Source organism: Schistocerca serialis, chromosome 12, assembly GCF_023864345.2.
Source record: "Schistocerca serialis cubense isolate TAMUIC-IGC-003099 chromosome 12, iqSchSeri2.2, whole genome shotgun sequence".
In the NCBI taxonomy this organism is placed as follows: Eukaryota; Metazoa; Arthropoda; class Insecta; order Orthoptera; family Acrididae; genus Schistocerca; species Schistocerca serialis.
The window spans coordinates 121,944,167-121,968,851 of record NC_064649.1 but is presented as its reverse complement, the minus strand read 5'-3'; the positions used below and the strand labels follow the sequence as shown (position 1 = coordinate 121,968,851).

Genomic DNA, 24,685 nt, shown 5'->3' with positions numbered 1-24,685 from the left:
CTTTCTGCAACTCAGTGTGTCATCTTTACAGTCTGTAGCAATCTGTTTTTTCATTGTATCATGGGTATTCCAACCTGGAGTTTCCATTGTTTGTATTGTGGCATACTTTCCTCCTCCCCCCCCCCCCTCCCCCTTCCCCCTCCGTCCTTCCAAACAAACTGCTGCACACACCTGTACACAGTTTCTGAGGTATTAAATGAAAACCTGTCATATACCTGTGATACAATAACATTACCATTCAGGAAATTTTCAGATTTTCGATTTTGAACTGACGCAAGAAGATATGGATGAACTAGATGCTCTTGACAAAGGACCACAGGGCCGAATGTTTAATGATGCTATTGCACCAGAGTAAGTATTCTCTCTTCTCATTGCTTTATTCGTTACTGTGTATTTGTTGGTTGTGAGTCTATGGCAGCCTAGCAAGTATGTTTTCCACCTTTATATAATAGTACAAGGCGTATTCAGAAACTAAGCACCATTCAGTCACAAAAAGAAAAGACACAAAATCTTTAATTTTCATTTCAATAGGGTCTTCAGGTGCAATGAATTTATTGAATGGTTTCATGATGCCTTCTGCTGCTATTCACTTTATCTTATGTGCGGTGTACGAGTTTGGCCTCAGACCATTTTCAAGTGCTAAAATGGAAGCATTATTACCTTGGATACATTAGTGTCACTTGTGATTTTGGCAAAGGAGCAATTCATATCTCTAGATATATTGGGCGCATTATAACTTACTTTGTGGGCAATTCTTTAATGGTATATTGTGCCATGTATGTCCTTGTGGCTATGACTGCATGTAATTGTCATTAAATAAATTAGTAAAGGTTTCTTGATACCTCCGGTTCACATTACGTTCAAACAGTTGTTGCAAAGCTCTTATATATAAGTTCGATGTTTTAATGTATTTAACACTAGGGAGATTATAATTTCTTCTCAATTACATTTAATTATTGTTCATCATTGGTATAAATATGAGTGTAAGTAATTTCTTTAAAGTAACTTGAAAATATTTTCTCTGTTCTTGTGGGAGCATGTCAATTTAGAATAGTTGTTATGAAGATTGAAGAAATTGAAGAAATGTATGATGAGATAAAAGAAATTATTCAGATAGTGAAGGGAGACGAAAATTTAATAGTCATGGGTGACTGGAATTCGAATGTAGGAAAAGGGAGAGAAGGAAACGTAGTAGGTGAATATGGATTGGGAGTAAGAAATGAAAGAGGAAGCCGCCTGGTAGAATTTTGCACAGAGCACAACTTAATCATAGCTAACACTTGGTTTAAGAATCATGATAGAAGGTTGTATACATGGAAGAACCCTGGAGATACTAAAAGGTATCAGATATATTATATAATGGTAAGACAGAGATTTAGGAACCAGGTTTTAAATTGTAAGACATTTCCAGGGGCAGATGTGGACTCTGACCACAATCTGTTGCTTATGACCTGTAGATTAAAACTGAAGAAACTGCAAAAAGGTGGGAATTTAAGGAGATGGGACCTGGATAAACTGAAAGAACCAGAGGTTGTACAGAGTTTCAGGGAGAGCATAAGGGAACAATTGACAGGAATGGGGGAAAGAAATACAGTAGAAGACGAATGGGTAGCTTTGAGGGATGAAGTAGTGAAGGCAGCAGAGGATCAAGTAGGTAAAAAGACGAGGGCTAGTAGAAATCCTTGGGTAACAGAAGAAATATTGAATTTAATTGATGAAAGGAGAAAATATAAAAATGCAGTAAATGAAGCAGCCAAAAAGGAATATCTCACTAGGGGTAAGATAGATACTGCCTACAGGAAAATTAAAGAGACCTTTGGAGATAAGAGAACCACTTGTATGAACACCAAGAGCTCAGATGGAAACCCAGTTCTAAGCAAAGAAGGGAAAGCAGAAAGGTGGAAGGAGTTTATAGAGGGTCTATACAAGAGCGATGTACTTGAGGACAATATTATGGAAATGGAAGAGGATGTAGATGAAGACAAAATGGGAGATAAGATACTGCGTGAAGAGTTTGACATAGCAGTGAAAGACCTGAGTCAAAACAAGGCCCCGGGAGTAGACAACATTCCATTAGAACTACTGACGGCCTTGGGAGAGCCAATCCTGACAAAACTCTACCATCTGGTGAGCAAGATGTATGAAACAGGCGAAATACCCTCAGACTTCAAGAAGAATATAATAATTCCAATCCCAAAGAAAGCAGGTGTTGACAGATGTGAAAATTGCAGAACAATCAGTTTAATAAGCCACAGCTGCAAAATACTAACACAAATTCTTTACAGACGAATGGAAAAACTAGTAGAAGCCGACCTCGGGGAAGATCAGTCTGGATTCCGTAGAAATACTGGAACACGTGAGGCAATACTGACCTTACGACTTATCTTAGAAGCTAGATTAAGGAAAGGCAAACCTACGTTTCTAGCATTTGTAGACTTAGAGAAAGCTTTTGACAATGTTGACTGGAATACTCTCTTTCAAATTCTAAAGGTGGCAGGGGTAAAATACAGGGAGCGAAAGGCTATTTACAATTTGTACAGAAACCAGATGGCAGTTATAAGAGTTGAGGGGCATGAAAGGGAAGCAGTGGTTGGGAAGGGAGTAAGACAGGGTTGTAGCCTCTCCCCAATGTTATTCAATCTGTATATTGAGCAAGCAATAAAGGAAACAAAAGAAAAATTCGGAGTAGGTATTAAAATCCATGGAGAAGAAATAAAAACTTTGAGGTTCGCCGATGACATTGTAATTCTGTCAGAGACAGCAAAGGACTTGGAAGAGCAGTTGAACGGAATGGACAGTGTCTTGAAAGGAGGATATAAGATGAACACCAATAAAAGCAAAACGAGGATAATGAAATGTAGTCGAATTAAATTGGGTGATGCTGAGGGAATTAGATTTGGAAATGAGACACTTAAAGTAGTAAAGGAGTTTTGCTATTTGGGGAGCAAAATAACTGATGATGGTTGAAGTAGAGAGGATATAAAATGTAGACTGGCAATTTCAAGGAAAGCTTTTCTGAGGAAGAGAAATTTGTTAACATCGAGTATAGATTTAAGTGTCAGGAAGTCGTTTCTGAAAGTATTTGTGAGGAGTGTAGCCATGTATGGAAGTGAAACATGGATGATAAATGGTTCGGACAAGAATAGAATAGCAGCTTTCGAAATGTGGTGCTACAGAAGAATGCTGAAGATTAGATGGGTAGATCACATAACTAACGAGGAGGTACTGAATAGGATTGGGGAGAAGAGGAGTTTGTGCCACAACTTGACTAGAAGAAGGGATCGGTTGGTAGGACATGTTCTGAGGCATCGAGGGATCACCAATTTAGTATTGGAGGGCAGCATGGAGGGTAAAAATCGTAGAGGGAGACCAAGAGATGAATACACTAAGCAGATTCAGAAGGATGTAGGTTGCAGTAGGTACAGGGAGATGAAGAAGCTTGCACAGGATAGAGTAGCATGGAGAGCTGCATCAAACCAGTCTCAGGACTGAAGACCACAACAACAACGTTATGAAGATCATATAAAAGTAAAATTAGTCACAGTACTCTAATGTAACGGTATTGAAAATTATGAAAATGGGCTAAAAACTGCTTTATAGTTGCATAATGTATCACATTACAGTCATATTTATTAATGAGTGTAGCAATAATTATTTTTTATTCTATGTTTCTGTAATGCTTAGTCATAGAACTGGTGAAGCATTGTCTAGGAATCTTCGATTTCTTTCTTCTGAGAAGGAAAGTTGCTACTCGCCATGAAGTGGAGATGCTGAGCTGCAGATAGGCACAACAAAAAGATTTTCACATTTAAAGCTTATGACCAACAGCCCTTGTCAACAATAGACGCACACACGCACACACACACACACACACACACACACACACACACACACACACACACACACACACAAATGCAGCTCACACACACGACTGCAGTCTCAGGCAACCCAAACCACACTGTGAGCAGTAGCACCAGTGCATGATGGGAGTGGTGAGTGGGTGGGGGAAAGGAGGCTGGGACGGGAGGGGGAGAGATAGTAATGGTGTGGATAGCCGACAGTGAATTTCTGCAGGTTGGGCGGGGGAAAATGAGAGAAATAGAGAGAAATAAATAAAAAAATAATAAAATAAAATAAATGACTGGGTGCGGTGGTGGAGTGATGGCTGTGTAGTGCTGGAATGGGAGCAGGGAAGGGGCTGGATGGGTGAGGACAGCGACTAACCGAGGTTGCGGCCTATTTCTCTCCTTTTCTACTACTTCCTTCCCCCGTCACCACCTCTTCCCTGCCCGCCGCTCAACCTGCAGCACTTCACTGTCTGCCATCCTCACCATACTATCCCTCCCCCTCCCCTCCCCAGCCTCCTTTCCCCCACCCTGTTGCCACTCCCATCGTGCACTGGTGCTGCTGCTTGCAGTGTTGTTTCAGTTGCCTGAGACTGCGGACACGTGTGTGAGTTGCGTTTGCGTGAGTGTGGTTTGTACGTACGTGTGTCTATTGTTGACAAATGCTTTAAGTGTGAAAATCTCTTTGTTGTGCCTACCTGCAACTCAGCATCTCTGCTATATGGTGAGTAGCAACTTTCCTTCTCAGAATATTGTTACATTCCATCCTGGATTTTCCATTGTTTGGTTCCATTTCTTTCTTCTTTAGAAAAAACTTTTTTTTAGTGGCTTTTATTTCCTGCATACCTTCTTTGCTGTTCTAGATAATTGCTATTCATTTTATGTTGCTGATCATTTTATGTAATGTTGGCTTAAATTTTTCAACCTGTCTGCTTTAGAAGTTCTCTACCTGTCAATTGATCCAGTTAGTAACAAGTTTTGAGTTTGTCATGTTCAAATAATTGACCACCAATCCATTTTTTAAAATGCAACAAAAGGTAATAACCACCAGGTGCAGAGTCAGAACTGTAGGGTGAACGATCAGAAAGTTCCCAACACAAACAATGAATCTTTTCATCAGTACAGGCAACAGTGCGTGGACACGCTTTGTCACGAAGGAATACTACCGCACGTGACAATTTACTCACACCGTTAATGTCGGATGGTATGTCTCAGTTTGGTGTGCATTGCCCATTATGTGTCAGCTGTAATTATTGAGCAGCATTCCATGAAATCAACCTAAAGCATGCCTTTCTCATTCCAGAAAGTGGCAGCCATAATTTGCAACTCGAGTAAGAAGAGTACGCAATTATTTTTCTTTGCAAATTTAAATGTTAAAACTGCACTGACTGCTCTTTTGATACTATGTCAGTGTAGGGCATCTGAATCTAGTTGCCTGTAACAGTGTGAGACAAATTCTCTCCATGTTGTCGGTAGTGGACATTCTTTGCTCTTTGCTGTAATGGATGGGTGTCACAGTTCATCATTGTGAGGTGGGAGAACATTGCTTCGGTCTGTCAGGATGATATAGCTGCTCTCCTGCCCAGGTACTGTCGGTTTGGTCAGCAGGCAGGCCTCGAGACTGTCAGAGGTAGCTGCAGCGAGACCAATAGGTCGCAGTAAAACTATTTATCGTTACATCGAGCAGGAGCCGATAGGGGTGCGTGGTCTCCTCTGTCGAGTGTGATCGGTGACGGCCCACGACAGCTTCCTATCTGGAGCAGAGAGGATGGTCGTGCTGTAAAGCCGCATACTCTGTGGGAGTTTGTGTGATGACAAAGCACTTGTGGTGATTGGCCGGTACCCGTGCAGTGCCCTCGTGTGCCAGTGACTTCACTTACTACAACTTGTGTCAACTTGGCAAAGGTTTTGTGGGAAGCCCGGCAGTGTTGAACATACCCCTTTGTAGCATCCCTGTGTCGAGTTATTTTCCTGTCCGGCAAGGTATTGCGCAGAGCCGATTGATGAAATGCTGTATCGACTTATTGTTATGGCAGTGGTCCACACATCGACGTAATGCAGAGGGCAGTTAGCAGGGCAGGTGTGTGATCAACCACATACCTTCAGACAGTATGAGGATCACTGTGTTCCAGAATTACTCCACAGCCCTGTATTCCACTTGCATTGTGACAGTGTGTCACTCGGTAACCATTTTCAGTACCCGTGTTGCCTACAACTCACTACATCTGAGTTTTGTGATAATTGTGCAAATAATGGAGCATCTGTCGTGAGAAAATTCGTAAGCCACAGCTCCGGTGGCCATCTGTTGATCAGATCTTTGTTTTTGGCCCACTCCTCCACGAGTTGCACGATTTGTCAGTCTGGATACTATGCCTGACACTAGGTTGTTTATCATGCAGAGTTAAGCTACCACTTTCCAAGTCTTTATTTATTTATCGTATGGGAACAACAGCAAACAGTGACAAGTACATAAAATTTAATTATACATGTATAACTAGTTAAGTATTTACATATAGTCTAGTTTTACTTTTTGGCACAAATTTTATACACATTTTTAAATTGTGAAAATTACTAACTTAATATTACTGACTACTTAACTGATATAATTGCAAGTTTAAAAAGCCAGATACATTTAATCATATTTCAATATAGCAGAGATGCTGAGCCGTGATAGGCACAATAAAAAGATTCACACAGTCATAACTTTCGGCCATTAAGGCCTTTGTCAGCAGTAGACACACATACACACATGCACACACACACACTCACGCAAGCGCAACTTGCACACACGTCTTCAGTCACAGAGAGCTGAAACTACACTGCCAGCTCTCTGAGACTGCAGATGTGTGTGCAAGTTGCACTTGCATGTGTGTGTGTGTGTGTGTGTGTGTGTGTGTGTGTGTGTGTGTGTGTCTACTGCTGACAAAGGCCTTAATGGTCGAAAGCATTAATTGTGTGAATCTTTTTGTTGTGCCTATCGTGGCTCAGCGTCTCCGCTATATGGTGAGTAGCAACTTTCCTTCTCTTGTATTGTTACATTCCATCTGGATTTTCCATTGTTTGATTTAATTATATTTCAATATCTAATGATTGAAGCCAACTAACAGCACAGGGAGTAGCATTAACAAAGTTATTATATGGTCCAGGACTCTTCCTCTGAGGACAGTCTCTAACATATGTTGAATAGTTTGTTGTTAGGCCCCACAATCACAAGCTGGAGGATCTCGGAGTCCCCACTTGTGCACCATAGCATTGCACCTGGCGTGGCCAGTTCTTATTCTATTCAGCATTTTCCACTCACTTCTCTGTAGATGAAATCCTGGTAGGCTGTCAGTTGGATCTTGGACACCTTGGTGTGCTATTGTTGCAGCATTCCATATTTTGCACCACTCTTCTTTAATGTCAAACTTCTTACTGTTCCTTTCATTATGCCACAGTGGATTGCAAGATTATAAGGAGTCTGGGGGAGGATTGTTTAAGACTGTATGAATTGAGAGGTCTTGTGGGTAGCTGGTGTGGTGTAGTTTCCTCCATTCTCGATCAATTGCTTCTTGGTGTCGCAATTGAGGTGGTGGGATGTTACTGACTGGGTGCAGCCAGGGGATTGAAGGGGATTTTAATGTGTCTGTAATAATCCTCACTGACTCATTCAGGTGTATGTACAGCTTCCTTGTGTGGGCACTATGTTGCCACACTGGAACGCAGTATTCTGCAACTGGGTACACCAGCATAAGTACGGTAGTACGTAGAGTCGATGTGCGTCGGCACCCCGTGTTGTACCAGCTAGTTTCTTTGCAACATTGTTTTCGGTCTTTTGTTTTTGGCTTGTTTTTGCCAAGTATTTTTTATATGTCAGAGACCAATCTAGTGTGACACCAAGGTATTTAGGCTGGAAATTATGTCCAACCTTTTATTGGTTTTTCAAGTTCCCTGTGACTCATTACTGTAAGCCCATAAACCAGTCGCTATTCTTGATGAATCTGAATGTCTCGAGATCCTTTTGCATTGAATTACAGTGCACCCTTCACATCTGGTTGAATCAACAGTTTTCAAAGGCATTCTTTTTTGCTTTCACTTGCAGCCAAAGGATTGTTGTTATTGTGGTCTTCAGACCAAAGACTGGTCTGATGCAGGTCTCCGTGCTAGTATGCCGCGTGTATGCCTCTGCATGTCTACTGCCACTTACATGTACTTGAACCTGATTCCGTATTCATCCCTACGTCTCCCTCTACAATTTTTACCCCCTAAAACTCCCTCCATTACAAAACTGGTGATTCCTTGATTCCTCAGGATGTAGTCTGTCAGCCAATCACTTCTTTTAGTAAAGTGTACCATGAATTCCTTTTTTCCCCATTCCTCTGGAGGTATTAGTATGGAATGTAGTCATATGTGGAAGTGAAACATGGACAATACACAAATTACACAAGAATGAAGTTTTTGAAATGTGGTGTTACAGAGGAATGTAGAAGATTAGATGAGTAGATAGCGTAACTAATGAGATACTGAATAGAACTGGAGAGATAAGAAATTTATGGGACAATTTGACTAATAGAAGGGGTTGGTTTATATGGCACATTCTGAGATGACAAGGGATCATCTATTTTGTATTGGAGGAAAGTTTGAGGGGTTAAAAATCGTACAGGGAGACCAAGAGGCGAATACAGTAAGCAGATGTATGTTGCAGTAGTTATTCAGAGATGAAGAGGCTTGCACAATATAAAGTAGTGTGGGGTGCTGCTTCAAACGAGACTTTGGACTGAAAACCACCACCACCACCACCATCTCATTCCTCTAATTTTCACGATTCTTCTGTAGCACCACAATTCAAAAGCTTCCTCTTGTTTGAACTGTTTATCATCCATGCTGTTGTCTGAACTGTTTATCATCTATGTTACACTCGCATATAAGGCTATGCTTTCAGACAAATGCTTTCAGAAAAGACTTAGTAACAACTAAATTAATTTCCAGTGTTAACAGATGTCGCTTCTTCAGAAACACTTGTCTTCTTCGTGCCACTCTACATTTTGTATCCTCTCTACCTCTGCCATCATCAGTTATTTTGCTGTCGAAATAGCAAAACTCATCTCTTTTTGTAATCTGATTCCCTCAATATCACCTGATTCTATTCAACAACATTCCACCCCTATTTTACTTCTGTTGATGTTCATCTTGTATCTTAGTTTCAAGACATTGTCCATTCCATTCAACTGCTCTTCCAAGTCCTTTGCTGTCCCTGACAGCATAACAGTGTCATTGACAAACCTCAGATTTTTTATTTCTTCTCCCTGAACTTTAACTTCTACTCCACAATTTTTCTTTGGTTTCCTTTACTGCTTGCTCAATGTACAGAATCAATAACATCGGAGATGGACTACAACTCTGTCTCACTTCCTTCTCAGCCGCTGCTTCTGTTTCATGCCACTCAACTCCTATAACTGCCATCTGGTTTCTGTACAAGTTCTAACAATATTTCACTCTCTGTATTTTACCCCTACTACCTTCAGAATTTCGAAGAATGTAGTCCAGTTAACAGTATGTCGGGCTTCCTCTAAATCTACAAATGCTGTAACCATGGTTTTCCCTTTCTTCTACTTATCTTCTAGAATACATCAGGACCAGTATTTGTTTGTGTATCCCTTTCTATATGTGGAACATAAACTGACTTTTCCTGAGCTAAGCGTCTGTTTTTCCATTCTTCCACTGTTTCAAAATACTGACTTGTGTGGCTCTGTAAATAATTAATACATGGCACTGCAACATTGTTTTGAGCTGAATGCTGTTATATATTAAGAAATATCACCCTTATTAAAGTATTACAACTGTTATGTTGTGGTCAGATGAATTTCTTGTTGAAAGCTAACAAGAAATATATCAAACAACAGCATAATAGCCCGGAATATTTTAAGAAGTGTGTCTTTTATGGATGTAAAAGTTTAAATTTTACTATTAGCAAATGGCCTTTAATTTTATAATATGCCTCATAGCTTCATTTAGTTGGTGTTTGTATTATTGATTGCTTTTTCATCTTTCTTTTTCCCTATTCCAGAAGAACAAAACATCCAGAGTATCCATTCCACGAGAGATACTGATACTTCAATACTTGCAGCACTAGACAATGTATTGGAAGCTTTATCAGGGACGTCTGATGAAATTAATTCTTGGCAGCATATGTGATTGCTGCCTTTTCTGCAGACATTTATAACAAAATTTTTGTGATTATATATTCTCTAATGAAAAAATACAAAAGTATGTTTTTAGTAAATTGCTGTTCTTATTTGAGAAGACTGAATATTTCCCACTATATCCCTTCTCAACTCATATACCTATATATATTTTCATGTTTGACTGTGTGATGTAAGTTGTTATTCAGATAACATGGTTGTAGAGCTTAGAGCAATAAATGATAATTATTGCAAGCAGTTTCAGTGATCTTGTCATTAGACAATTGTCATTTTGAGAAAAATTGTACTTCACATCTTCACAAAGCTGTGTCAGCTGTTCTCACCTCCCAACATCATGCAGAGTAAATCTGTGGAGCAGTGGATGCAATGTCATCAAGATGTGAATTAACACTTACCGTGCGGCTGCCGTGATATTACGTCGCGGGCGGAAACGAAGAAAATGCGGCCGCCGTAATATTACGTCCCGCTGCATTCCACATTGTTTTAGTGTTTCAAACGCATTGTTAGCGTTCCCGCTACAACCTGTAGGTCTTGTAATGCTTGTAGTTCATCATATGAGCGCTAGGTCGCAGCACCTAGTGAGGTAATGCGATATATCCGTATATATTTCCGAACGAATTCACGTGTGTTTTTCAGGCGTATGTTACGTGTTCTGTGGTATCCTGTCGTTTGCTTACCGTTGATTTTGGCGCTAGTATTTTGGTTTTAGCTGGTTTATCTTCTTTTTACTCACAATGGCAAGTCATGAAGATGCAAAACTTTGAAAAATGATTGAAGAAGTACTTGCTGAACCTACTGATGATGATTTTTCGGATTTCGATAGTGACAGTGATTATGAAATGCCGGAAAATAACGATAGTCGAGGTAAGTCTAACATCTTACTAAATCGATGCAGAACAAGACAGTTCATGTTGCGATTTGTTCTGTTACGTTCTGTATTATTTCAGACACAGATTTGTCTTCAGATGAAGGCGAGCCAGCGCCTGTGGTTCCCCCCCCTCCACTCATCATCGAAAGAGGTCAAGATTGAGTGACATTTCAAAGGATGACTGGACTATTGTGGATCAAACACCAAACATTTAGTTATTTACAGGGTCTCATGGTGTGCTAAATAATGTAGGACTCGGTCAGTCTAGTGAATATTTAGATTTTTTTTCTCATTTTATAAATGACAGCGTTATTTCAATTATGAAGGAACAAACAAACCTATATGCTAGACAGAAGCTGGCCACACTGAGAGCACAAAACAAATTAGGGCCCAATTCTAGATTCAAGCAGTGGAGGACGCTAACAATTGCTGAAACAAAGACGTTTCTGGCTATTATCCTCCACATGTCAATCAGTGAGAAACCAAGTATGACCAGTCACTGGTGTAGTGATCCAGTGGTTAGCTGCAATTTTTGCCCCAATATTATGCCAAGGGACAGATTTCTGAGTATTTTGTCTATGTTCCACATAAATGACAATATAAAGCAAAAAAAGAAAGGTGAAGTGGACTTTGATGCCCTTCATAAGGTCAGGCCTCTTCTGGATGATTTGGTAAGGAATTTCAAAGAAAGTTATCAGCCAGGTGAAGCGTTAACCATTGATGAAGGTATGTGTCCTTTCAGAGGGCGTGTAGGTTTCAAAGTTTATATGGCTAATAAGCCAAACAAATATGGCATGAAGCTATACATTCTTGCAGAATCCAAAACTGGGTACATATACAACTTTGAAGTTTACCACGGAAGGGACGATAAACTGGACAACAGTGCTTCTGCAGTGGTAAAGAGATTGCTCGGCTCACTTCAAGGTAAGGGCCACACTGTATATGTTGACAGATTTTACACCAGTGTTCAGCTAGCCGAAGAACTGGCTAGAGCCAACACTGGTCTTGTAGGGACTGTAATGCCAAACAGAAAAGGATTGCCCAAGGCTCTCAAAGAGGGTAAACTCAAAAAGGGTGAACAAATATTTCGCCTCACGAATTATGTGCTAGCATTGCGATGGAAAGACAAGAGGGATGTGTGGATGATAAGTACCAGGCACACATCCTCAATGTTGCCTGTTGCTACAAGAGAAGGCAATGAGAAGTAGAAACCAGTGGCAGTGCTGGATTACAACAAACATAAAGCTGGTGTAGACCTTTTTGATCAGCGTCTTTCATATGGAGCACTTGATCACAAAACAGTGAAGTGGTGGAGAAAGCTTGCCTTCCACTGTATAATTATGGCAGTTTCCAATGGTTGTATTTTGCACAATTGCATCAATGAGAAGAAACTGAGCACTCCTAAGTTTATACAGGAGGTCTGTACTGCACTAGTGTTACAGAGAGGAGAGAGAATTGAGGATTCTCATGGATCTGCATCGATTCCGTGATTGTCGCAGAAACATTTTCCGAAACGTGTGGAAATGGCAGAAGGAAAGAAGAAAGCACAAAGACGTTGTGTAGTGTGTAGTGGAAAACAAAAGAACATTACTGGGAAAGCTGGGAGGAAAGATACTTCTTATGAGTGCAGTGAGTGTAATGTAGGTTTGTGTGTCACCCCGTGCTTCAAGCTTTATCACACTGTGGTTCACTATGCAAAATAGCTTATGTGTATGTAGCTATGCTTTATGTGCAAATGGTATAACAAATGTCTTTTCTGTGTCTTTAAATTGAATAAAGTAGTAAAAATAAATTTTTGACAAAAATTTACTTTCGCAAAATCGAGGAGAAATCCACATCACTTCTCGGAAACAGTATATGCCCCATACACATGACTGTTAACCCATGTAAAGTTGAAACCTTAAAGTTTTAAACCATACCTGTAGTTTTTATGTATCTCTAACTTAACGTCCTTTACAGCTATTTAAAATCTGCTGAAAATAGAAAAAATCAGCCAGCACACAGGGAGTGGCATGCAGTTAAGGGCTTAGCATGGTAAGTATTAATATTTCTCTCATGATGATTGATCAGAACTGATTTTAATATTTACTATTCCCCTCATTGATCTGAACGTATAATACGATGTACCGTAGGCAAATGAGTCTAACTGTTGTCCTCAGCAGTGCAGCTTGGCACAATGGACTTACTTTGCCCATTCTCTGCAGCTACACTCCTGGAAATGGAAAAAAGAACACATTGACACCGGTGTGTCAGACCCACCATACTTGCTCCGGACACTGCGAGAGGGCTGTACAAGCAATGATCACACGCACGGCACAGCGGACACACCAGGAACCGCGGTGTTGGCCGTCGAATGGCGCTAGCTGCGCAGCATTTGTGCACCGCCGCCGTCAGTGTCAGCCAGTTTGCCGTGGCATACGGAGCTCCATCGCAGTCTTTAACACTGGTAGCATGCCGCGACAGCGTGGACGTGAACCGTATGTGCAGTTGACGGACTTTGAGCGAGGGCGTATAGTGGGCATGCGGGAGGCCGGGTGGACGTACCGCCGAATTGCTCAACACGTGGGGCGTGAGGTCTCCACAGTACATCGATGTTGTCGCCAGTGGTCGGCGGAAGGTGCACGTGCCCGTCGACCTGGGACCGGACCGCAGCGACGCACGGATGCACGCCAAGACCGTAGGATCCTACGCAGTGCCGTAGGGGACCGCACCGCCACTTCCCAGCAAATTAGGGACACTGTTGCTCCTGGGGTATCGGCGAGGACCATTCGCAACCGTCTCCATGAAGCTGGGCTACGGTCCCGCACACTGTTAGGCCGTCTTCCGCTCACGCCCCAACATCGTGCAGCCCGCCTCCAGTGGTGTCGCGACAGGCGTGAATGGAGGGACGAATGGAGACGTGTCGTCTTCAGCGATGAGAGTCGCTTCTGCCTTGGTGCCAATGATGGTCGTATGCGTGTTTGGCGCTGTGCAGGTGAGCGCCACAATCAGGACTGCATACGACCGAGGCACACAGGGCCAACACCCGGCATCATGGTGTGGGGAGCGATCTCCTACACTGGCCGTACACCACTGGTGATCGTCGAGGGGACACTGAATAGTGCACGGTACATCCAAACCGTCATCGAACCCATCGTTCTACCATTCCTAGACCGGCAAGGGAACTTGCTGTTCCAACAGGACAATGCACGTCCGCATGTATCCCGTGCCACCCAACGTGCTCTAGAAGGTGTAAGTCAACTACCCTGGCTAGCAAGATCTCCGGATCTGTCCCCCATTGAGCATGTTTGGGACTGGATGAAGCGTCGTCTCACGCGGTCCGCACATCCAGCACGAACGCTGGTCCAACTGAGGCGCCAGGTGGAAATGGCATGGCAAGCCGTTCCACAGGACTACATCCAGCATCTCTACGATCGTCTCCATGGGAGAATAGCAGCCTGCATTGCTGCGAAAGGTGGATATACACTGTACTAGTGCCGACATTGTGCATGCTCTGTTGCCTGTGTCTGTGTGCCTGTGGTTCTGTCAGTGTGATCATGTGATGTATCTGACTCCAGGAATGTGTCAATAAAGTTTCCCCTTCCTGGGACAATGAATTCACGGTGTTCTTATTTCAATTTCCAGGAGTGTACATGCGCAGTTCTCATCCCTCCGTGCTTTCTTACCCCTTCACCTCTATGCGCGGATGTGCTGTCCTATGTGATATGGGCTATAGCTGTGGTGCCACTCTTTTTGGACACTGGGGAGTTGCTTGGAAACCAACTTGAAGATCCCCGACTGTGTGACCGTACCCGTGTTTCCGCTGCTTTCACACTTCAAATGTCATCTTTAAGTCAGCTTCACATACGCAAAAAAAGGGTCTCCACAGCTAGTGGCGTACTGCATTTGCAATGCAGTTGCTTCTGTGAACTCCCAATTTTCAGTAGTGCAACTTAAGAGATGTAAATTTTGTTGTGCCACAAGAAGTTCAACATGGTTGTACTTTGGACACTGGGGGTGGGGGTTGCTTAAAAACCAGCTTGAAGATCCCTGTGTGTGGCCATATCTATGTTTCCACTGCTTTCACACTTGAAATGTTTTTTTTTAAGCCAGATTCTTTTAACTACCGATTTTTCAAAATACTTTAAACTTTGATTTAAGAGGAAAAAGTAAAAATATATTTTACATCATCATATGCAGCATCAATATCCTTTGGCAAGAAGACTAGATTTCATCAAGGTAATTAAAGAGCAGACACTTGAAATGTTTTTTTGAAGCCAGATTCTTTTAACTACCAATTTTTCAAAATACTTTAAACTTTGATTTAAGAGGAAAAAGTAAAAATATATTTTTTATGTAGATTCACAAGCAACTGACCTTAAAGCGACTGTCCATTTGTGAGCACCCAGCAATCACATGTACAAGCCCCTTCTCTATTGTGGCCAAAGGTAACTGTAGAAGAAAAATCACCCAAACTTTGTACCATAATCACAAGTTACGGAATTATTTAAAAAAGAAAATTATTGTCATCAAGAAGCATTATGTTCCGTTATAATGTACAAATTACCTATGCGTCTTATTGTTAGTCCATAAAAAAATCATGTCAATACTTACTCAAAAATGTATGGGGAGATGCTCAATAAATGGCCAGGTTATTTCTTCAACTATACTAGATCTAAGCAAACTTTAAATGACTAATTAGGATGCGTTTTTCAGTACCCACGATTAAGAGATGATAGAAAATATCAGTTAGCAGAAAACACCTCAATTTTTTCTCCAGAATCATTCACTATAATTGAAAAACTAAATTATGCTATGCACATAGTCCCAAATGTAGTTTTGATGGTCAATGATTCAATGTCTCTCTTAAATTCTATGTCAACAAGAAACTGGAGTTCATTTTTGTATAATTGTACTATCAATAGAATAGAACACTGTATTCGGTGTAACAGAAAAGTAAAACAGTCATAGAGATGCCTTGGGTGAAAGCACACAGAGAAGTCAGAAACAATGAAAAAGTGGACAAACTTGCAATGGCAGTATTAACAACAGGGATACTTTTAAGTATAAAATTACTTCATACAGAATTTTACATCATCATATCCAGCATCAATATCCTTTGGCAAGAAGACTAGATTTCATCAAGGTAATTAAAGAGCAGGCACTACACAGAAGTTCAAGATCCCATTGTGACGTCAGTTCCACAAAACAAACTACAGGAGAAGAAGGAGCTCCATTTTAATATAGTTGAGGTTATCTCATGGGAAATTACCAGACCAGCTGTACCTCCTCAGTCTTAATGAGGCAGCTTATTGTGAGGAGGAAATGAAACAGTTGCTGATGTGCACTGCCTCCCATTTACTTGCTCCCTATTAAGGATTCACCATGAAGAATTACTGAAGAATCTGTTTCAGAAACGTGTACATGTCCCTCTTTCCAGTAGCAACCTCTTGGAGTAGTCACCGTCTATGACATAGTGAGAAAATATCTAAACAACATATGACAAAATAGTGAACTCTGTGTTTATGATATGTTAGTTTAGCAATAATTATTCTACTACTATTGCAATACTTGAATCAACATACCTGTTGTTGTTATATGAACTGTTCAGCACCTTAATTAATATTAATATTTCTATTGTGTATTTTATCTAAATTTGTACAAGGGAGACAGTTGTATGGCAAAACAGCTAACGACTTCTATAAACAGTTATTGATTATAAAACTCCTTTGATTTCATCCTGATTTTGGTTTACCAGGTTTTCTCAAATTACTTCAGGGCGAAGCCGACATGTTCCCTGCTATAAGGTCATGTACAACTACGTGTCATATCCTTCTCATACTAGACCTGTAAGTATGCACACTGTCCAGTTACATTAATGTGAGCACCCATCAAAAGCCTGAGTAACCATCTTTTGCAATACTAGATATGCAAGAGGTGAGGTTCTGGAAGGTTCCAAATGGGATGTGGAGCTGTACTTAATCAAGTGCAGTGGCCAACTGCGTTAGGTTTCTCGGATGAGAATCCATGGCACAAGCAGCCAGATTGAGATGGTCCCACCGATTCTCAACTAGCTTTAAATTCAGAGAGTTTGACAGCCAAGAGTATGATAAGCTCACCCTGCTGCTCTCTGAACCGCACGTATACACTGCGAGCTGTGTGAAATGTTGCATTATCTTGCTGATAGATGCCTTCATACCGAGAAAATATAACCTTCACGTAATGGTGGACACGTTCCCCAAGAATAGATGCGTATTTGTGTTGATCCATTGTGCCTTCCGGAATGACTTCGTCATCCACGGAATGCCAGAAAACAATCCCCAGACCATAATGCTACCTCCTGGTTGGAAGGTGTTTGCTTTCAGATGTTTACATGCCACACACGCCAATGTCTGGCTGTCTGGTGCAGCATGAAACGTGATTCATCTGAAAAGGCCACCTGTCACCACTCAATGGACATCCAGCTGCAGTATTGGCATGCAAATTCTAGCTTTTGTCACTGATGAACAGCAGTTAGAATGCATGAACCAAGCGCCTGCTGTAGAGGTTGGTTTACACCAATGTTTGCTAAACAGCCGTTGAGGAGGCATCCCAACAGTGGAACATCTGTTCACCTGTACACATCTCCACAGCCATCGTTCACCCTAGTCATCTGTGACACATGCTGTACCGCTGTAGGTAATATGTTCATAGAGTTCCGGTCTTCTACGGGTACAGTAATTTAGGGGTTGCCGCAGGAGTCAATTGTTGGTCCTTTTCTTTTTTTAATTTTGTTACATCAATGACATGACACAACCCCCAAAGCCACATCAAGTAAGATATGCTGATGACACCATGGTCAGTAGTATATGTAAGGGATTTCTGGACCAAAGAGAATATTTTTTAAAAATTTCTCGATATGAAGCCAAGGCCTTAGTTTTGCTGTTTCCCCCATTTAAAAATTTGTCTATATCTGCAAACAAAATTATCATTCAATTTAAAAATTTAAAAAAATACAAATTTTAAAATTTATTCAAATTCAGTAACACAACCAAACAATCTTTGTTTTGTTTTTCATCCCAATAAACAAAATTTATTCTAACAATTTTCTCTAATTTATCATCGTGTCTGAAAATATTTAGTATAACAAACTAAAAGAAACGGTTTGCCACCATATTTAGTTATTAAACTTCCAGCTTTTTAAATATTGTAAGATATATTTACTTTAAGTTCTTATAATTTAATGAACACTTACAAACAACCATTACTTAACTGTTAAGTTTATTTACAAGAATTTCAACTCTACCATTCATGTGCACTTGGTTTTGATTTTATGTATATAGAAAAAACTGGTTTCCAAAAATTAAAACCATAATTTTTTCAGCTTTTGTCTTCTCTAATCTTCTGAAAACATTTCAAAAGGAAATGAAAAATGAAGATAACACTTTTATAACTTGTTAAAAAAATTTATTTATTTGCGTAATTAAAAATTTTCAGTTAAAATTGTATGTTGTGAATCATAAATTAAATTCTTTTTAGCATACATAATTATATATGCTATTGTATGATTAGGTATATTTTCAGTAAGAAGTGCATATAATTTCATTGCTGTTTTTTCAGTAGTTAAACATTCATTCTTCTTTCCATATTTATGACATAGATAGGATAATTTTGAATAAAATTGAATATTTACATTTACGTCGTTATTTAATTGCATTATTCTTTTAAAACCTTTAAAAGCATTGAAAGCTTTTAAAAATTATTTGGAGGATCAAGAATTCATCATTCTTGAGGAAAATCTTCAATTCTTCAATTTTTTAACTTAAGTATTTGTAATTTAACATGATACAATAAAGAAGAATCATAAAACTCACTATTTTTTCGATTATTTTGGTAAAAAAATAAAGTTAGGCACCTAAGATTCGGCAAAATTACAATAATTAGTAGGATCTGGTTCAAAATTTCTTTTCCCTGTAATACAACAAACTTTATTGTTTGTAGTTGAAGGAAAAAATTGGAATATCTGCGTTTTTTAAGACTTTCTTGTTCCAGTTCAGGTGAATATCCTGGTTCATATTTATTAATAGAAACATGAATTTCCATATTTTTACAACAATTTTGCCTTCTTTTGGTGGTGTACCATTCTCATTATTAATAGCCCATTGAAGAATAGAATCTTCTTGGTATTTTCTTGAACCCTAGGTGAAAGTTACTGTTAAATCACCTTACAAAATTGTTTTTTAAACTCCTTAAAAATCCACCAAGTAAATCTAATTGATGAAGCAATTCATTTTGTTAGTTTTTAATTTCATCATTGTTAATAATATGTCCTTCAGTAGTAAATTCATTGGATAGAAATGAAGTTAATGGAATAAGATTTGGTGAAGGAATAAATGGATGTTCTATTCTAGATAAAGTATTGTTTCCTTCTTTTTAACTGTAATAACATCAAACATTTTTAACACATAATTATAAATTAGTTTAAAATTCAACTTACAATCATATGCAGAAAAATCTGTTTCATCTGTATGAATAACATCAAATGTCATATAAAGTTGTGAATAATTAGAGTGAATACATGTATCACTAATATTAATATTAATTTCTGTTTCCTTGTTACGAAGGTTTAAACTACTTTTTGTCTTCTCATTTACAGGAAATGACTAAAACTGATAACGCTCGATTTTGTTCATTATTTTTATGGAAAAAATTATTAATTCATTCTAAAATTGCTGTTACATGAGCACCATTGAAGTCAATTAAATTCTCATCAGTAATAGTAGTTATTAAATTTTTGATAGTGTCAAAAATTGGTTACATGTATAGGATAATAGGGTTCATAAATGATCGGTCCTCCAAATTCAGAATTTGGTTTAAATGCAGAAATAATATTAGTTTCTCTATGAAAATGATCATTGTGTTTAACTAACATTCCATTAGCTAGATCAAAATTAATATTTCTAAATTCAAATGAACTAATTTTAGGAACATTATTAGCAATTGTTTTATACATTAGCGTCAGTAATTTGAATATTAACTCGTAAAAGTTGTCCAATACAATCTTCTTATCTTTAAATAATTTAACTTTCAGTAACAACTCTATTCAAAATTTTGTCTTCCTCAGTATGTATGTTATATTTTTTTCCACTGTATAAAGTTTTCTTAATTTTTCGAACTGTGTTGACCAACTGGAATTTCTGTCGTTTCTTCATTAGTATAAAATTTACTATTTTTTGTTGGAATATTTGGAGTTAAGAAAGTTAAATATAATCCAACCAGTGAAACATTTTTATACATTTCTTTCAATGGAACATATAGTCTTTTCTTCAGAACAGATGAATTATCAATCAACTGAAATAATCTGATCATTAATATTAATAAAAATTATGTAAATAAATTTCAGATAAGAAACCAAAAATACGAATTCGTGAAAAAATTTTAAAAAAACAAACATGGTGAACTTTTGCCACACTCAATTCGATGATCAGTAATAGTACCAAGTGGTTGTGTAAAAACAACATTAATGAATGATAAGTATATTCTAGCTCCAGGATGGTTCAACTGAAAATAAATTAATCATTTGTAAGTTTGTTCAAAAAGTTTCAATGAGGCAAAATATCAAGAATTTATAAATAGATGTGAAAAAATTGAACATAAAATGAATTAAAAATTGCTACTTGAAAATAATGATGAAATTATTCCATTAGATGAACGCAAAAAGTTCAGTTCTAGTTTAATGTGATTTCATTCCTGAAAATCAAAATGTAGTAAGAGAATATTGTACTAGATTAAAGGAATAGATTGTGTTTATTTAGCTCAAACTTATTCAATAATATCAAAACATAGGTTAGATAATGTAAACTTTTTAACTATTTTCAGGCAAGGTGACACAAATTTAAATCGTATTTATCATGAATTTGTTGGTGGTAATTTAAACACTGATGTTGCTAAAGAAATGTGAAGCAAATGTTGGAATAATGATGAATCTGGATTATAACAATAGATGTGACAAGAAAAATTAATAATGGTAAATACAGAAAAAGCTTAAAAATTTTTTAAATTTGAAATGTTAAATAAAAGTTGGACATAAAAACGTTGAACATAAAAGATGGACAAGAAATAAAAATGATTATTGTATTTTTATACTAAATAAATGTTTCCAGAATACAAGCCAGCAATTGTTAAAAAAGCTAAACGAAATAGAAAAGTGAAAGAACAATTAAAAGAAGAGTTTAAAAAATGTAAGGAACAGCCAAGAACAGATTGTGAAAAAGTAAAAACCAGTTATCGATGTAACTGAACAAGTTAAAGAAGGAAAGGATGGATGATAATGTGATAAAAGCAAGAGAACAAAATATATGAGTTGAAAAACAAATGTTCCATATAGTCAACATTATTTAGAAGAATTCAACGATATTCCATTAATTGAACAATAGGTAGTGATAAAAGACATTATCCAATAAGTGAATCAGAAATACATGATTTATTTAATAAATATGAAGAAGAAGTTAATGATGGAAAAAATAAAAAATAAAAGATATTAAAAAATAAGTGAAAGAACGTTAAAATTTATCATTCATAGTAAATCTACTCTTTTTGGATTGCAACCTGTGAATATTCAGTTGAATTCAGTTAAGATAAATAAAAAATTGATGAAAAAGAATATTTAGTTACTGATGGATTGACGAATCTTTGAACTGGAAAACAAATTACTTTGGATGATCTAGGTAAGGAATTCTATTCTTTTGATTTATAAATTTATGCTATAATTTTATATGACTCAAATGTTGTATATTCTGAGAATAAGCCAAATAAAATCAAATCAGTTAAAGAAAATAAGAATAATTATTTGATAACAAAATTGTTGAAGATTATTTTCCTAGTTTTTCAGAAAGAATCTTACTAATTCATTTCATAATGTTGGTGAAGATTTAATAAAAAATATTCAGAAAAACCAGTTGAATATATGTGGATGAATAATGTAAGTTAATTAATTGATAGATAAACAGCCGGCCGGTGTGGCCAAGCGGTTCTAAGCACTTCAGTCTGGAACCGCACTACCGCTATGGTCGCAGGTTCGAATCCTGCCTCGGGCATGCATGTGTGTGATGTCCTTAGGTTAGTTAGGGTTAATTAGTTCTGAATTCTAGGGGACTGATGACCTCAGATTTTAAGTCCCATAGTACTCAGAGCCATTTGAACCATTTTTTTGATAGCAGAACAACAATCCTCAGAGAAGAATTAGCTGGACAGAAAAATTATCACAATGAAAAATTACGAATAACAAAAAAGTTTACTAATGAATTTAATGATTAACAATCCAAAAGAAATGCAATTAACAATTTACCATCTGAAAAGCATTGACCTGGTCATAATTTGTATGACCCTGGGACTAAAGTAAATGAAAGATTAGAACATGGAGTTAAATGAATAAATCCGTTAGATAAAGCATGTAAGAATATGATATTTTGTATAGTGATGATAAACAAGTAGAAAAACCATGATAATGGTAAAAAACTACAAGTAGCTGCAAAAGAAAAAGCATATGCTTTAGGTTAGAGGGTCTCGGGAAAACACAAGGAGGGCTTCAGTCACAAAGGGTGCGGCTGAACACAGGAAGAATGTAGATACAGGAGCCTTCAGTATAACAGTTGTAAATTTTCGTAGTTATATTGAGAAAGTACCAGAGCTCCAAGCGCTAATAGAAAGCACTGATGCTCAAATCGTTATAGCTCAGCCGAAATTTTTGGGAAGAACTCAACGGTGTTCCAAAAGAATAGGCTAAACATGGTCAGTGGTTGGGTGTTTGTTGTTGTTAGAAGTAGTTTATCTTGTCACGAAATTGAAGTAGTTTGTTCCTGTGAGTTAGTATGGGTAAGAGGTCATTGTTGACAATCGGAATAATATAATTATTGGACCCTCCAATTAACATGATACATTTGCTAAAATGTAAAAGCAAACTAGACTTTGATTTCAAACATGTACCCGACTTATACGATTATCGTTGGTGGTGACTTTAATTTACCCTCGATATGTTGGGGAAAATACATGTTTAATTGTGGAGGCACACATAAAATATCATCCGAAATTGTGCTAAACGCACTGTCTGAAAATTATTGCGACCAGTTAGTCCATGAGCCCTCGAGAGTAGTAAATGGTAGTGAAAACACACTTGATCTCTTAGCAACAAATAATCATGAATTAATAACAAGCATCAATGCTGATACAGGGACTAGTGAACATAGGATTGTCGTACCGAGACTGAATATTGTTACCCCCAAATCCCCCAAAAATAAGCGAAAAATATACCTATTCAAAAAAGCAGATAAAAATTCACTTGAGGCCTTCCTGAGAAACAATCTGCATTCCTTCCAAATTAATAATATAAGTGTAGACCAGATGTGGCTTGAATTCAAAGAAACAGTATCGGCAAAAATTGAAAGATTTATTCCAACTAAATTAAGAAACGACAGTGCTGATCCTCACTGGTACACAAAATGGGTCAGAACACTGTTGCTAAAACAACGAAACAAACATGCCAAATTTAAACAGACGCAAAATCAATAAGATTGGCGATCTTTTACAGAAGCTTGAAATTTAGTACGGAATGCTTACAACAGTTTCCAAAACGAAACTTTTTCTCGAAACCTGGCAAAAAGTCAAAAGAGAGTCTGGTCGTATATGAAGTATGGTAGCAGCAAAAAACAATCAATGCCTTCTCTGCACGCTAGCAATAAAGATATTATCGATGACAGTGCTGCCAAAATAGAGTTACTAAACACAGCCTTTCGAAATGAATTCACAAAAGAAGACGAATTAAATAGTCCACAATTCGAATCAAGAACAGCTACTAAAATGACTCATGTAGAAGTAAATATCCTCAGAGTAGTGAAGCAACTTAAATCACTTAATAAAAGCAGGTCTTCTGGTCCAGACTGTATACCAATTAGGCTCCTTACAGAGTATGCTGATGCATTAGCTCCATACTTAACAATCATATACAACCGTTCGCTCGATGAAAGATCCGTACCCAAAGACTGGAAATTTGCACAGGTCACACCAATATTCAAGAAAGGCAGTAGGAGGCATCCACTTAATTACAGGCCTATATCATTAACGTCGATATGCAGCAGGGTTTTTGGAACATATATTGTATTCGAACATTATGAATTACGGTCTATTGACACACCATCAACATGGGATTAGAAAACATCGTTCTTGTGAAACACAATTAGCTCTTTGTACGCATGAATTGTTGAGTGCTATTGACAAGGGATTTCAGATTTATTCCGTATTTCTGGATTTCCGGAAGGCTTATGACACTGTACCACACAAGTGGCATGTAGTGAAATTGTGTGCTTATAGAATAATGTCTCAGTTATGTGACCTGATTTGTGATTACCTGTCATAGAGGTCAGTTCGTAGTAATAGATGGAAAGTCAGCGAATAAAAGAGAAGTGATTTCTGGAGCTCCCCAAGGTAGTGTTATAGGTCCTTTGCTGTTCCTTATCTATATAAACGATTTGAGAGACAATCTGAATAGCCGTCTTAGGTTGTTTGCACATGACGCTGTCGTTTATCGACTAATAAAGTCATCAAAAGATCAAAACAACTTGAAAAACAATTTAGAAAAGTTATCTGAATGTTGCGAAAATTGGCATTTAAACCTAAATAACAAAAACTGTGGGGTCATCCACATGAGAGCCAGAAGGAATCCGTCAAACTTCGGTTACAAGACACATCAGTCAAACCTCAAGGCCATAAATTCAACTAAATACCTAGGAATTACAATTACAAACAACATAAATTGGTTAGGAACACATAGAAAATGT

General features: G+C 38.1%; 2 protein-coding genes across 8 annotated transcripts in view; both read left to right on the top strand.

Moving 5' to 3' along the window:
* LOC126428309 (1,5-anhydro-D-fructose reductase-like) overlaps nt 1-10,107 on the top strand; it is a 107,560-nt gene extending 97,453 nt beyond the window's left edge. For all 7 annotated transcript variants that reach the window (XM_050090240.1, XM_050090236.1, XM_050090241.1 and 4 more), the window contains exons 7-8: nt 254-351; nt 9,892-10,107. In XM_050090240.1, the coding sequence (XP_049946197.1) occupies nt 254-351; nt 9,892-9,934 (141 nt within the window). In that variant the 3' untranslated portion in view covers nt 9,935-10,107. The remainder of the gene's footprint in view (nt 1-253; nt 352-9,891) is intronic.
* Nucleotides 10,108-11,215: 1,108 nt separating this feature from the next.
* Nucleotides 11,216-12,103, top strand: LOC126427988 (piggyBac transposable element-derived protein 4-like). Its single transcript, XM_050089873.1, has one exon. It carries the CDS (start codon nt 11,216-11,218, stop codon nt 12,101-12,103), a length of 888 nt encoding a protein of 295 aa, XP_049945830.1.
* Nucleotides 12,104-24,685: the final 12,582 nt, after the last annotated feature.